We start from the raw sequence: 14,882 nt of genomic DNA, 5'->3' as shown, positions 1-14,882 counted from the left end.
ATTAAGGATATGTGGTTGTTGTTTTTCCTTCCTACTTATGAGGACACCACTGCTTCACACTTGCCTACATTTTAAACAGTCCCATTTATTTTATCTCAATAACTCTTAAATCTGAAGATTTACAGAGTTGGGGGTGGTCCTGCAGTAGGGGAGGACAGAGTGCCTGAAAGGGAATGTCTCAGTCAGTCTCAGTCAGTTTTATTGCACATAGCCAAAGGCTGCCGCAATAACCTGAAAGGGAATGAAACTTTGAGGGCACTGAAGTCACCACCTCTTCCATAGGAAGCTTTTTCTCTGCTCAGCGCTACTTAGATTTCTTTGCTGCCTATGTTTCTTAGCTGGTCTCAGTTGTATTTGTAGCTTTCAGATGTGCACACTGTCAGATTTTAACAGTCTTTGTAACTGTCATTTCAGAGTGTTGTAGGTATATTGAGTATTTTGAATCATAGAACTGTATGTGAATCCTTTGATTTCTTGATATATTAAAATATGAGCAACCCCATCCAGAAGAGGCTGTTGGTCCCAGACCTGGGAACTACCTGCAGACAACACCTCCATCTTACCTGGATTTAGCTTCAGTTTTTTGGTCCACATGCTGCTTATTACTGCCTCTAAGCACAGCTTCAATATCTGGACTTCATCTCCTGACACTGATGGGACAGAGAGAGAACTGGATGTCATCAACATAGTGATGGCACCTCACCCCAGATCCTCTAATGACTCCATCATATAGCTGTTAAATAGCTTGGGCAACAAGATCAAATCCTGTTGGGCAACCACAGAAGAACTTTCATGGAACCAAACAGAAGTCATCCAGTGTTATGCTCTAGAATTGCTTTCAGAGATAAGAGCAGAGCCACCATGAAACAGTGCTCCCAACTTCCAAATTCTGCAAGTGGTCTAGGAGGATACCATGGTCAATGGTATCAAAAGCTGCTGAAAGGTCAAGGAGAATCAACAAGGTCACACACACCCTGTCTCTCTCCCGACAACGGTCAACCAGAGCAACTGAGTCAGTTTCAGGCCCCAAACCAGTCTGAAGCCAGTTTGGCTCCAAATAATGTTTTATCCAAGCATTCCTGGGGCTGTACCACCTTCTTGAGTACCTTTGGACATTTTTGCATACATTGGGGTATATTAAGAAGCACCTTAGTTTGATTTAAGTGAGATTATTGTTTAGTTTTTTGAATTTGTTACCAGAAACAATGAATAGTTGGGAACGGGAGTCTGGAATAACTAACTCCAAGATATGGTACATCTCTGAACATGGCTTTATAGTCCCACTTAAGGGGGACCTGTTCTGTGTTATAAAATTCAATGGCATAGAACTGTCAGACTGTATGGAGACCCTGAAGTCATCAAACTGATCTGTGTCCTTGGACTTATTAAACTCTCATCACTAGTAATATAACGGGTACACAACAGTAGATGAACGTATCATTTTGTAACCACAGCCATGTGACACTTTCAGTGGCAATATAAGCACTGCATGAGGGAAATAATAGATTTTATCCAGTGCTTCTACAGTAGACATATACTGTGGAATTGCCATGCTTTCTTCACTGTTTTTATGAAACACCCTCATGGCACCACCATCCATCATTGTCATCCTGTATTTTCTTTGAGGTTCTTCCATCTATTCTCAGACTGCAGAGTGACTTTTTTTTTCAGTAGAATGGAAAAGTAGTGCAATCTCCACACTTGTGGATGCCATTTTTTTCCAGGAGATCAAACAGGAGCTGTGAGCATGGAAAGACATGAGGCAAAATGATGTACACGCAGTCCAAGCCAAAAATTGTATGCCTGTTTATTTTCCCTACTGTTGCATATAACGCACATCTGCTAGCACTGCATTCTTAGCATGTCTCTGAAATTCCTAAGTTTTAAAGACGGGACTCAGTAAAGAAAGTTAAAAAAAGAAGAAGCTAATAATGGCTTCTTCCATTGTGCTCACTAAAGCCATATTGTGGGAAATCAACCCAAACCCTGTCTTTTAAGGAGTGCTGAGTCTGAAGCAGGTGGTATTAACTGGGGGCTGCATTAACTCTTTTCAAATCTCTTTTCCCTTTCCTTGAAGAGACATGTTTGGTGTGTATATATGGTAGGGGCTGTTTGCCCGCCTCCTGCATTGACATTTTAATTTGGTCCATGATATAAATATCATTTCCCTAATCCCCCTGTTCTTGGCATTGTTTTGTCTTTTTTCTTCAAAGTGAGTTGACTTTTTTTTCTCTTTAAAGCAGTGGGGATTGAGGGGGGGAGGGGAATTGTGACTGGTTGCTCTAGTTTGGAGAAATAGAGAGCTGGGGGGAAACCTCCAAGTAACTGTTGTTTCATTATTTGTATTCACATGGAAATTTTTAATCTCCATCAAAGGATCAGGGGAAAATAATGTTGAGATCCAACAAGAGTGTGCCTGGTTTACACGGCATTTTTAAACGTTATTTGGCTTTATCCCTTAAAACGATGAGAACCATGAACTATGTACCAACAGGGTTCATAATTAACTTTTCTCTTTCTTCTATCCTCTTTACTTTTTTGTCCCTCCCTCCCTTCCTCTGCCCCCACTTACATCTTTCTTATTTTTTTGAATCTGCAAAACTCATCAGGACTGAATTGGCGGGATTAATACTTAACTGACAAGCATCTGTCGGTTAGAAACCCATACTGCTATAGGTGTAACACTGGTCTATTCCTATTAAGATCAATGTGAATTTCCTGGTCATAATAGAGGTAGGAAACCTAGCCAAATCTCTACTTAAATTCTAGCCAGATATTACCAGATGGTGGTGTAAAAGACAGACCAGAGCAGTATCAAGTCACAGCTCTCTAGAAGTGTCAGGTGAACTTCCCATAGGAGGTGCAGCTGGCTTGAGAGGCGAAGGCAAAGCAGTGGCAGATATTAATAGTAGAAAGATACTAAAAAGTGGGAGGGAGGCAACAGAGGAACTGAGCCAAGAACCAAAGAGCTCTTTTCAAAAGCTCCAGGGAAGTAACTTTATAATTGTTTAGGCTTAATCCCTCAGTATGTTAAGAAACCCTACCTACAGTCTCAACAAACCTTCAAATGAAGCAATCAGTCAGGGAGACCCTGAAATTAAAGGAACAATTCTGCTCTGTTGCTTTGGTCTTTGTAACTACTATTATACCTGAGAAAATAAGTGATGGTGTTGCTCTTCTTAATGAGGAGGGCAACACTCGCACCCTGTAAGCAGTGCTAAAGAAAGGATAGCAGATTTCACAGGTAGGGGCTGGCAACAATAAAAGATTTCACACTTCATCACAGATCAGTATTAAAAAAACACACGAGGTGCTATTAAAATGCTAATACTCATTAATACTGTTTTATGGTGTTTAACTTTAAACATAGAAAATAAAAATGAATGACAGCCAGTGAAATGGGAGTGACACTTGTAGTAAAAACATCACAAGCAAGCAAAAAACAGTACAAGGAAGTATAAGCAATAGCTGTGTCCATCCCTGCCGGGGGTCAGGCCAAAGAGCACCATTTTGAGGACTAGGAGGCAGAGGAGACCATCCAAGAATTATCTGTATGACATGATTTTAGAGTAGCTGGTTTTGTTGCTTTTTGGCATGACAGTGGGCCAGTTTTTGTTACTAACAGCGTTGTCAAATATTTTTCAGGATTTAGGGTGTGTTTTGCTAAACGCCAGTTCTTGGGATCCTGTTCTGCAGAGGTGGAAATCTTGCTCTGCATGAAGGGCATTTTATAAATATATTGTAAGCTGTAGGCCTGTGGCTAATTTTACATATTTTATTTGGATAATGGAAATTTCATCCTTTCCATGAAAACATTCATGAAGCTTCCTGTGCGATGAAGTGTAGATGTTCATTTGGTGGACATGTGTGCATTACCCTTGTCCTAAAAATATTAGCCCTCAAAATAAAAAGCCAACCCCAGAATTGTTTTAGATTTGTCTTACAAATCAACAGATTTTGCATGCAGTTTGTTTTTCTTACTCAGTTAACCTTTTGCATGAGACTTTGTCCGTGGCAATAAGGCCAAACCCCACATTTTTCAAATGAGATTTTTATGCTGCTAGGGAGTCCTGTTTCAGCCATCAGTGTGTAAGTGGCCTGCCTCTGTTCTGCTTCACTATATTCCTCCTCCTGCAGAGTTCTGCAGGCTTCAGCTGCCATGACTGCAAGTTTTCACCAACTTGTGGCTGAATTATTTTCTGTATGTGGATCAGACAGTACAATTCAACCCAACCACTTGGAGGCCTTTGGGGAAGCTATAGGATTCAGGATAAGAGGGAAAATATCTGGGTTTTATCAGTTTGCCTGTTCTTATGCCCCATCTGCAGAGAGTGATGAGAATTGTTAGAGGACTGCTATTTCCCTTCAAAGAGCTACAGTTATCAGAGCTCACAGCATCTTCAACTAACTACAGTTTCCAAGATGCTTGAAGGGGAGCCATGACTGTTTTGAGTCGTATGATGCTGCTTTAAATGTATAGTGCAGATGGCGCCTATGTTATAATCTGAGCAGGCAGCTGCTGCTTCTGTCTTACCTGAAGAATCAAGATGGGCTACTTTGGCTCTTCCCATCTTCCTTCTGATTGGCCTCTGTTAGTGTTAATCCTCCTGCCTTTTCCTTCCTTCTTGCTCCAGCTCCATATTAATTTGCCACATTGGCTGGCAGACTTCCATGTAAGATTCTCACGCCGTCACTAGTGTTGGCAAAAGCCTTAAAGAAAATTCCAAAGGCTTTATTGCTCACTGCCTTTCTGCTAATAAAACAATACCTTCCAAAAGCATTAGACCCTGGGACAATCCACAATAAACCCTGCTTAAGCAGCACCAAATGACCAGCATTCACATGTGATTATTTTTTTTCCTACAAAATGTGTGGTAATAAGGAAGCAATTTGATAGTGCCAAGCTAGAGATAATGCTCTTTATCACATACACCCCTATTTTTATTTTTTAAAGGGCAATATAATGCGAGGTAGAAGCATCCTAAGACAAGCTTTGCCATCTTCCCATTTCCATCTCTTTAATGCCCTGCTGGGCAACATTGCATCAGACAATGTTGGCCTCTGCCAAACGCAGCAATTTTATATGTAATGGATCCCATAAATGCTCTGGTCAGCCTCTGAGAGAAACACAGGACTGTCAGTTTTGGACTCAGCATAAAACCCAAGCAGGAAATCATTGCTGAATGGCACAGATGCGTGTAAACATTTTAAGCTAGTAAACTGCCCATCTGCATACCCACATGCATGGCAGAAGTCAAGGCAGTGGGGGAGGAACTATGGTGCACTCAGGTTGTAAACAGCAGGGAGAGATGCTGTGATTCAAGAATGAAGAGTTATTCATTAGTTCTTGATTATAGCCACTTTAAGCTCTGTCATTATTTTAGACATTAAGGACAGATTGCAAAATACAATGCACAGAGGAGGCTAAAATTATGACAAAATAATATAATTATGCTTAGATACTTCAGATTGCTCCACAAGCAGTGCCTAAAAATTTATAGGGTACAATTATGAAACTTTGGTTGAAAACCTCAGTGGTACCAATGCCAGGAAAATGCTGGGTTTAATCTTTACAGTAGGTCTGGGGATGAAAGCTGAAATATCCCATGGAAGTCAGAGATGGAAAAAATCAACTCTGGCTTCAAACCTAATCCAACTCCTCTATGTCTCAAGGCCATTTTGCATATTACTTTTCAAACATCATCTCTGAGTAGGAAAAAATGTGTGTCCTGTAATATATGATGGGTGGCTTGTACACATCAGGAAGCAAATACCACCATGGCTTCCTGATGTATGAACCTGAGATGTTCACATCCCTCTCATTTCACTTCATATATTACACTATACACATTTTCCAACACTACAAACAATTTCCATGTTTTAGAAAGTGTCATACATATGGTACTATGAGAAGACCAACTACCACAGGATTGTTCTTAGTGCATATGCTGCATCTTTTAAGAATCCATTCAACATGTGAAATAACTCGCTCTCCATGATTTATTTCTATGATCTTCATCTTTGCTATGTGCCAACCTAGAAGCATTGCCTTTTTTCCTCCCTGAGGAAAGAACCATGTGTGGTCCAAGAGCTTGCAATTTTAAACAAGCAGAGTTAGCCTCTTATCCTCATTTCGTGAGGCAAATAAGTCAGCACTGCTGGAACATACAAGGAGACAGCAAATCAGTCCCAGGTGTCCTAGTTACAAACATAGAGGAGAAATCTATAGTGCCACAAAAATTGTTTTAATCCTTTCACCACTAAATTGTTTGTCTGAAACCATGATAAGATTATAAAAAGGAACACCTGCTGAGTGAAAGCTGCTTGGTACCAACAATATTTTCAGAACATAACTATTTAGATTCTAATTTTACCCAGGTTTGTTTTGGTTTTTTTAACTGACTTGGCTAATGGTTTTATGTTGTGAATGTGGAGTGGGACAGGGCTTGTAGTGCCTGTGCCTCTCAGAGCATCTCTGGAACTTTCTAAAGCAGGAGTGGCTAATCTGTAGTCCTCCAGATATTACTGGACTGCAGCTCCCATCATCCCTAACCCTTTGGTCATGCTGGCTGGGGCTGAGGACAGTTGCAGCCTAAGAACAACTGGACAGAACAACAGTTTAGCCAGGCCTTTCATGCATTTGTCGCAAGGGGCAAAGTGGTGCCTTCCTCAGTTCTTTTCTGATCATTGCAACATAACAGAGAACTTTATCTGAGAGTCCTCTCTGAGCTCAGTGATTTTACTCATTTTTCTTCCATTTTCTTAGTATTTTCAGTTAATTGGCTTAGACTCCATTTGTATTTTGCAAAAATCATTTTATTTTACCACCCATCCTGTGACACAGTAGGTAATGTTTAAAAAGTACCTCATGTGTGGAAGCAGGCAAGGTTATTGCTTGATTGTCTAGTTGGGGAGCACAAGACTGACCACTGTTGCTAAGGAAATTATCATTTTAGAGTTTATGCTTTTGGTAAAGGCCTCCTCTCTCTACTGAATTGGTGGGGGGACTTTCCAGGGAAGCAGTATAAACAGTCTCTGTTCTGGCACCTTCCAACCCTGCTTCTGACCCCACTGTCCAATTGGCTTCTGATGACTAAGACCTCTTGCCTAAGACTGAACATGCCACCAAGAAGACTTCCAAGCACTCAGAGGAGACAAAGCTCTTTGCCCCTTCAGATCCACGTACTTGATTTTTATTTGCATTAAATTGAGCTTCTTGTGCATAGCTTAGAATATCATTGTAGTTATAAAATGTTATAAAATGTTAAAATAAATAAATAGATTTCTGATGGACAGAAGCAGCCACAGTAACACGTTGGCAAAGTCTCCCATGTCTGCTTTGGCTTCTCCTCCTACTCTAGCTACGGTATTGTAAGTACTTGGGTTTCAGTCCCAAGCCCTGCTGATCTGATCCAGTTATTTACCATTCATCCACTTGTGAGGCTACACAGAGACCTCAAAGAAGAAAAGCAACCTGCTTATCTTACCCCCCGTGTTCTTCAAGTTGTCATCTGTGTAGTATAACACAAGAGGGGCCTCCTGGACCAGAACAAAGGCCTGTCTAGTCCAGCATTCTGTTCTCACAGTGGCCACCCTCATGCCTATGGGAAGCCCACAAGCAGAACCTGAGGGCAAGAGCGCCCTCCCCACATGCCATTTGCAGCAACTGGTATTCAGAGACCTACTGCCTCTGAGGTAGAACGTAGGTATAGTGGCCATTGGTAGCCTTGTCCTCTGTGAATTTGTCCAATCCTCTTTTAAAGCCATCCGTCCAAGTTATAGTTGGCCAAGTATACTGGGGTTAACCCACTCTCTTTCCCTGCTCCCGCTGTGTCGTCTTGGTTGGTTGGTATAAGGCGGCTGTGTGGAACGTAATGAGCACTAGAGTGTTCTTGTCCAAATCTAGTTCTCTCTGTCTCAGGAGAAGGGACACAGGAGCACCAACTCACTGGCTTGTGTCATCTTTCTGTATTATATATAAAGTATCTAATATGTGCTCAGTGCTGTACAGAAGTCAAAACCAAAGTGCATGTCTACTTGCTCACAGTTTAAAGCTTCTGCAAATGCTCTGCTCGGGTTTCAAATCCAATGGCATAAATGCAAAGATAACAGTTCTAAATAAGCTACCTGTTTTTCTCGAAGTGTTTCCAGATTTATTATCTGTATGTTGTTTTGTTTTGACTTCCCCTAGGTCATTTACATCAATTCGAAGTGAGCTGATTCCATACTTGGTTAGGAAGCAGTTTTCCTCTCCTGCACCATTGCAACAGGGACAAAACATCAAAGAGCATGACCAAAGGAAAAAGGACCAGAAACCACTAGGTTAGTTCAAAAAGAGTATGTATGTATGTATGTATGTATGTATGTATGTATGTATGTATGTAGACAGCTTATATACTGCTTAATTATAGACAACCCCACCTGCTTTAGCTGAATTGCACAGATCAGTTGATGGGGGGCTGAGTATCCTGTACATGTGTGCATGCATGCGAGAGCCACATCCACTTTCGTGGATGGCATTTTGTACAGCACACAGAAACATGCATGTGAAGATGTGCTGTATGCTTTCCCAAGTAATGGTTTCAAAATATTATGTGATGTTCACTGAAATCTCATTTTTATGACTTTTGCATATTGTACAGACATCTATAGCTTCTTGAAGGAGGATAGCCTGTTTGAATTGGGCACAGACAACCTTTGTTGGAACAATCGGAGAGGAGATATGAAGGAAGCATTCCATGAAGGGAAAGTTCGTTGTTATGTTCACATAATGAAAGATGGGCTGTGCTACCGAGTAAACACTCTTGGGCTTTACATTGAAGCTAACAGACAGGTAAAACAAAAACAAACCACATCTGCATGCTTCTCTGTCTACTGGGACAATTTTGAGATGTTGCATGACTTGTGGAAGATGGAGGTGTGTACATGTTTGCAACAGTCCAATATAGACTGGTGTCCTGTGATCATAAATACACAAACTTGGGGAATTTACTTTTTACTGTGTTCTTTTGTTGGGCACCCTGTGCTTATCTGTTAGAAATCTAAACTGTGTGGGTCTATTTATTTATTTATTTATTTATTTAGTAGATCACCCTTCATCTGTAGGTCTCAGGATAGTTTGCAATATAATATTACAATATAAAAAACACAAAATACATAGTAAAATTTCCAATACTGTGTGTAGCTGTGGCAAAAATGCTGCTGGAGTTTGTTGATGGGTAGAAGAAGAGTAGAAGAGTTTGGATTTGCTATCCCGCTTTATCACTACCCGAAGGAGTCTCAAAGCGGCTAACATTCTCTTTTCCCTTCCTCCCCCACAACTAACACTCTGTGAGGTGAGTGGGGCTGAGAGACTTCAGAGAAGTGTGACTAGCCCAAGGTCAGCCAGCAGCTGCATGTGGAGGAGCAGAGACGTGAACCCGGTCCCCCAGATTACGAGTCTACTGCTCTTAAACACTACACCACACTGGCTCTTAGAGGAAGGGTAAGGTGGGAAGTTTCTGCATCTTGGCTGCATCACTTAGAGCAGTGTTTCCCAACCACTGTTCCGCGGCACACTAGTGTGCCGCGAGATGTTGCCTGGTGTGCCGCGAGATGTTGCCTGGAGGGAGGCGGGCAAGTCGGGCGGCGAGAGGCGGGGCGGCGGCGGCGAGGAGAGGCCGCCCAGCGCGGGGCTCTCGCCGTCTGCCTGCCTGGCTGCCTGCGAGCTCGGCGGGCAGCGCCTTCGTCCGCAGCGCCCGCCTCGCGGCTCTCATTCCCAGCCCCTGCCAAAGCTCACCCAGCCAAGCCGCGCTCTCCTTCCTGCCTCGCTTTGCTGCCTCCTCCCCCCCACCCCCAAAGCTTGGAGGTTCCCCGGCAAGGGGGAGGGGAAAAAATTGAAACTTACACTTTTGTGCGTCCCTCCCGGCGTGACGCTGCGCGCTGACGTCACGGGGCTGTAATGGTGGTGTGCCTCAAGATTTTTTTCATCAAACAAGTGTGCCTTTGCCCAAAAAAGGTTGGGAAACACTGACTTAGAGGAAGGAGACTGAGTGGCCAAAGACTGCTCACACTTTTAAGGGATACTATTGCATTCTCCAGATTGCCACCATTTTGAGGGCATTTAGGTTTGTACAATCAAAATAGATTAAAATGCTCTGGCACAACAAATCCACTTAAAAAAACAACACAGAGAGAGAGTTCTTGCAGTTAGGAAAGTGACAGGGAAATCCTAAAGTGTGGGATATGGATGTATTGGTAGGAAGACCACCCTGAATTCTCATTGACATGTAATATCCCTGCAAACAAAACTGTACAAATGCTCAATAAAAAGCAGGTATAGTATTACATCTATGTAAATTTTGTAGAAAGAAATCAGGATAAATGCTTAATAAACAGGTCATCTGGAGGAGCCCCAGGCATTGGACAGTAAGCTGTTCTGCCATTTGAGATGAATGGGACCTGTGCTGTGGCATAGCCGGGATGGCAGCCATTTTATGGCAGGGGCAAGAGAGAGAGAGAGAGAGAGAGAGCACTGCTGCTACCATTGCTAATTTTGAGCAGTATGGCTAAGGGGGCCACTACTTGCTGTCAGCCTGTGTAAGAAGCCACAAAGTTGAATTCATCCAGAAACTGTGTGGGTTGCCTCTAACCCTCCCCCCACCCTGCCTTTAAGATATCTAAACAGTTGAAGCATTTGGGGTCAGGACTGAAAATGTGTTTGCACCTGGGTGGTAATCCCAACTAATGTGCAAATCTTCACAGGGGTCTCAATGGTCAGAGAAGAGTTTCCTTGAATGTTTAACTTTCCAGGATGGTAACATTATTAAGGAAACTATGCCGAGGGAAAACATCACAGCAAAAGTCAATGAGGAGTCCTTAAAAGGGAGTGTTGTTTCTAACATTCTGATTTTGTTTTTTCTTTTTTTGGTTCGAGGTGCTCCTTTTAAAAAAAATCTGTATTTGTTCGATCTGCACACACATCCCGCCCCACTTTTTCTGCTTTAATTTGTGGAGTTGCATTCAGAATTCATTCACTCATTTGTTTGTGAGCATATTTAGTCCACTGGTACAATAAAAATTATGCCAAAGTCAGAATTTTTTTCAGAAAGCAGAGTCTTTACCTGCAGCATTGTTCTCTTAAGCCTGCTTTGCATATTACTGCTTTCTTCGCACCCTTTGTGTGCATGTTACATAGTTAGGTTTGGAGTGGCTACATGTATACCTGTTCCATCACATGGAGGGAGAGAAGATTAGCTTCTGCTTCACCATACATAAGCCACACCATTAAGGAGATGCATGTGCAGATGTGCACACAGTATATTCTTTTTTATCAGTAACTTGCGAAACAGCTGTTAATGCTTCAGCAGCAGAAACAGAACAGCAGTTTACCTCCCTGCCCTTGCACTCAGGAAATGTTTTACTTGTTTTCAGTTGACCTCTTAAGTTTGCCGCTGCCTTTGTGTGGGCAGGTGGCAGCAGGAGGGAGTAGCTCCGAGAACAGGAAGTAGGTTTCTTCAGAAAAACGAAAAGCTAAGCTAAACCTCCTCTTGACCCTGACACTCCCTGCAAGTACTGCTCTATCTTTCATATCTCCTTTTTCTATGTATAGCCGCTCTCTCTGGCCACTTTTTTTGCTACTATATGGGCTCTGATATTTTAACTGAGGATTCTGCCTTGAGTATGCACATTATCTGTGTATCTTACTCGCTCCTCTGAAGATGTGACTATTGTGGAACAGAACATTTTCCTATTCTTTCATGCATTTACTGAAGCACCTGGAATTTACTACAGTCAGCATTAGTTTGACCTGGTAGAGATCATGCCCTTCTATCTACCCTTATGTCTTAAATCTTATTCTTACTACATACCTCCCCTATACCAGAAGCCTTCAAACATACCTTGAGAACTCATATATTCCAGATGGCCTGTCTTTAACAGTCTTTGCCACTGATTCTTACTACTTCTTTTTTTACAATGCTGTATTCTTACAATTTTTTAGTCTTCCAGTGTATCTTAAAGTATCCCATCTCATTGTTTCCTGCCTTGTGAGATTTCCCCCCTGAAAGGTAGCCTATAAGTACTTTAAATAATAAATACATAATAAATATATTCTGGCTCCTCTCTCCTCATCTCTTAAGTCTTCAAGGTGGCTAAATATGTCCAGCGTTATGCACAAGGTCTCTAGCCCTTACACAGGCAAAACAGGTCTTCAACATGGAACAAAAAGTGATCTAACAACTGCCTGATCCTGAACCAGCCCAAAATTGTAACTGGGGAGGAGGGGCCTTTGTCTCTTCTTCATGCCTGGTCCTTGCCTCCTACTAGCAGCAAGTGAGTTTTTCTACTCGACTTCTGAGGTGTAAATCTAGGTAGCAGAACTAGCATAGGAAAAAATTTCTCCTGGGTTGTTTGGAATGTTTCAGTTTTTAGGTGCATAGCTGATATTTGCCTCTTAGATAATTGTTTTCATTTTCTCATGCAGGCAACAGGCAGGAATGGTGTCCTTTTAGTTGACGATTTTTGCATTATTTAACTGGGGTACACATTTTAAAGCTTCACAAAGCTCTTGCACCTTTTCTCCTACAGATGGGCAGGAAAGCAGCTTGTGATTGGAACAGTTTTGAGCAAGGAAATGGCTGGAAGGGAAAGAGTTCGGCAGCCCCTCTCCCTTTGCTCTCTGCATGATCCTTTGCTACATCTTCTTTCATATATCAGGGGAAAGTGGGTACAAAATTAGTGAAGATGGTATACAAAAAATTGCAAAACAGTAGGTGAAAGTGCTTGCAAAAATGTGTATATTGGTCAAAACTGCATACAGTTAGGAGAGATTAAAATTAAAATGCTGAATAAATTTTGAGGATTGACAAAAAAGATGCAGAGAACTGACTTTCAGATTGGAAAAATGAGAAACTGAGAGAACCAAAATTGATGGTGCCCCAATATTTCCCCAACACATCTATCCCTAGCTCTAGGTCATAGCTCTCTAGTCACACAGCATATTGCTTCTAATAATATTGATTGCTTTTAATTAACTAGGACTAGTAGTATTTTTCTTTCTCATCATGAACACCTCCCTTGTTCTCTTAAAATAGCAATGTCACCCACCTGAGAATTCCAGCTGAAAAAAAGGCCCAAGGCGCCCAAAAGATTGTCTCACCACAGATATACCTAGACAATCACTTCAGTCTGCAGGAGCACTCCTTCAGATACTATCGCATCAGGAGATTCATTCCATATGATGTACAAATCAGATTATTAACGTGGTGGCAGCTACACTTTGGAACTCCCTCCTGATATATATCAGATAAATGCTATTTTTGCTGTCTCTTTGTACCTAGTGAGGACCGTTCTGTTCCAACAAACCCTTTGGGTGTAGATTTTTATCCCAGTTCTGCAATGGATTGTAACTTATGACTTTGGATATCATCTTTCAGGTTCCTAAAATGCTGTCTTCGCTTTGCCCAGAAGAACCTCTGGTTCACTGTACTGCACAAGTAATTGACAGAGGTCTGGTGAGTAGCAACATCTCTTTATATGGGATGCTGAAACAAAAAAAGTCCTTAGTTTACATGATTTCCTTCCATATTAACTGTCCGCCTAATACAACGAAAGTTCTCAGAGACTGTATTTGGACTTACTATGCTGAGATATGAGTGATAATTGTGTTCATGCATGCAGCCACACCCTTTTGCAGCATGCCTGAACATGGGCATAGCCAGGATTTATTTTTGGCGGGGAGGCTTTATGTTGGGAGGGGGGCAGAACCGAGTTATCTGTGACACAATTGGTCAGTTAGTTAAGTATATTTATTTCTTTACCTGATTTAGGGGGGCAGTTGGGGGGGCAGCTGCCCCCTTTGCTCCCCATGGCTATGCCCAGGTGCCTGAATGCAGTATGGAAGTCTCAAATTAACCCTATTTTTCCATTTCATCTGAACCAGGAAACTGTGGTTACCAACTTTAGAAAAAGACAAACTCTCAAACATGGTTTAAGATGCTGGTTTGTTTTGAGGCTAGTAACCTAAATTTCCTGGTTTGGATGATATGAGAAACTATGGTTAATTGAAAACTACCACACTGCATTCAGGTGCACTGAAAAGGGAAGTGCTTGCATGCCTACAGGCATAAGGTTCACTCATAGCTCAGCTTATTTAACCAATATATAATTGTACAGACTGGGCCAGAATGCATCCAGCTTTAAGTCAAGTCAGCTCCTCTCTCAAACTGATCCATCAGACAGGCATCGTTGTTATGTATCAAATTTGTAGATCTTGAGGTAAGCATTCAGTCAGATAGATCTGTCTTCCCCCACCTAATGCAACCAATTACCATTTACAGCAGGATGTATTGGAAAGTATTAAATTCTAAGTAAGAGTGGCAACCAACAGTAGTATTATGCTTTTTCCTGATTCCTCATAGATTTTAGGGTGGTAGCCAAAGACTTTGACCATTGGACACCATTGCTCTACTATCTATCTATTTATTTATTTATTATAGTGGGTTGCACCAGCCACTCTGGTCGGCTTCCATCATATATACACATAGTAAAACATTAAACCCTTAAAAGCTTCCCTATACAGGACTGCCTTCAGATGTCTCCTAAAAGATATACAATTACTCATCTTCTTGACGTCTGATGGGAGGGCATTCCACAGGGTGGGCGGTGCCACTAGCTGTAGTGCACACATACACAGTTCAACATGAACAAAGCTTACACCACCCTCTTCAGTGCTAAGACTCATATCCTGGAGCCAGTTCTTTAGTTCTACAGCCCTGAAAAGAAATAAACAGACCTTGTTTATGCGGAAAAGACTCTTGGATCACAAACATGCTTCGTATGACTAGGGGAAGGCATAGCTTTTTTCAGAGATCAAATATCTGTCTGGGTTCCCATCTCCTAGT

At 41.8% G+C, this 14,882-nt stretch overlaps 1 protein-coding gene and 1 long non-coding RNA gene across 5 annotated transcripts in view; one reads left to right on the top strand and one right to left on the bottom strand.

Moving 5' to 3' along the window:
- Positions 1–14,882, top strand: part of EIF2B3 (eukaryotic translation initiation factor 2B subunit gamma) — an 87,783-nt gene that overhangs the window by 47,146 nt on the left and 25,755 nt on the right. For 3 of the 4 annotated variants that reach the window (XM_083509672.1, XM_083509674.1, XM_083509673.1), the window contains exons 7-9: positions 8,192–8,322; positions 8,643–8,833; positions 13,416–13,493. In XM_083509672.1, coding sequence (XP_083365798.1) covers positions 8,192–8,322; positions 8,643–8,833; positions 13,416–13,493 — 400 coding nt within the window. Of the gene's footprint in view, positions 1–8,191; positions 8,323–8,642; positions 9,219–9,483; positions 9,529–13,415; positions 13,494–14,882 lie in introns of those variants that run through there. The other variant, XR_014527618.1, reaches the window with a different exon arrangement.
- On the bottom strand, positions 249–13,408 carry LOC310709747. The gene is made up of 3 exons (XR_014527670.1): positions 13,316–13,408; positions 4,535–4,710; positions 249–1,739 (listed from the first exon to the last, which is right to left on the bottom strand). It is a non-coding gene; the product is annotated as an uncharacterized lncRNA (long non-coding RNA).

The sequence above is a fragment of the Podarcis liolepis genome, assembly GCF_965112155.1.
Source record: "Podarcis liolepis genome assembly, chromosome: 6".
Lineage (NCBI taxonomy): Eukaryota > Metazoa > Chordata > Lepidosauria > Squamata > Lacertidae > Podarcis > Podarcis liolepis.
This window is presented reverse-complemented; position numbering and strand designations above follow the sequence as displayed.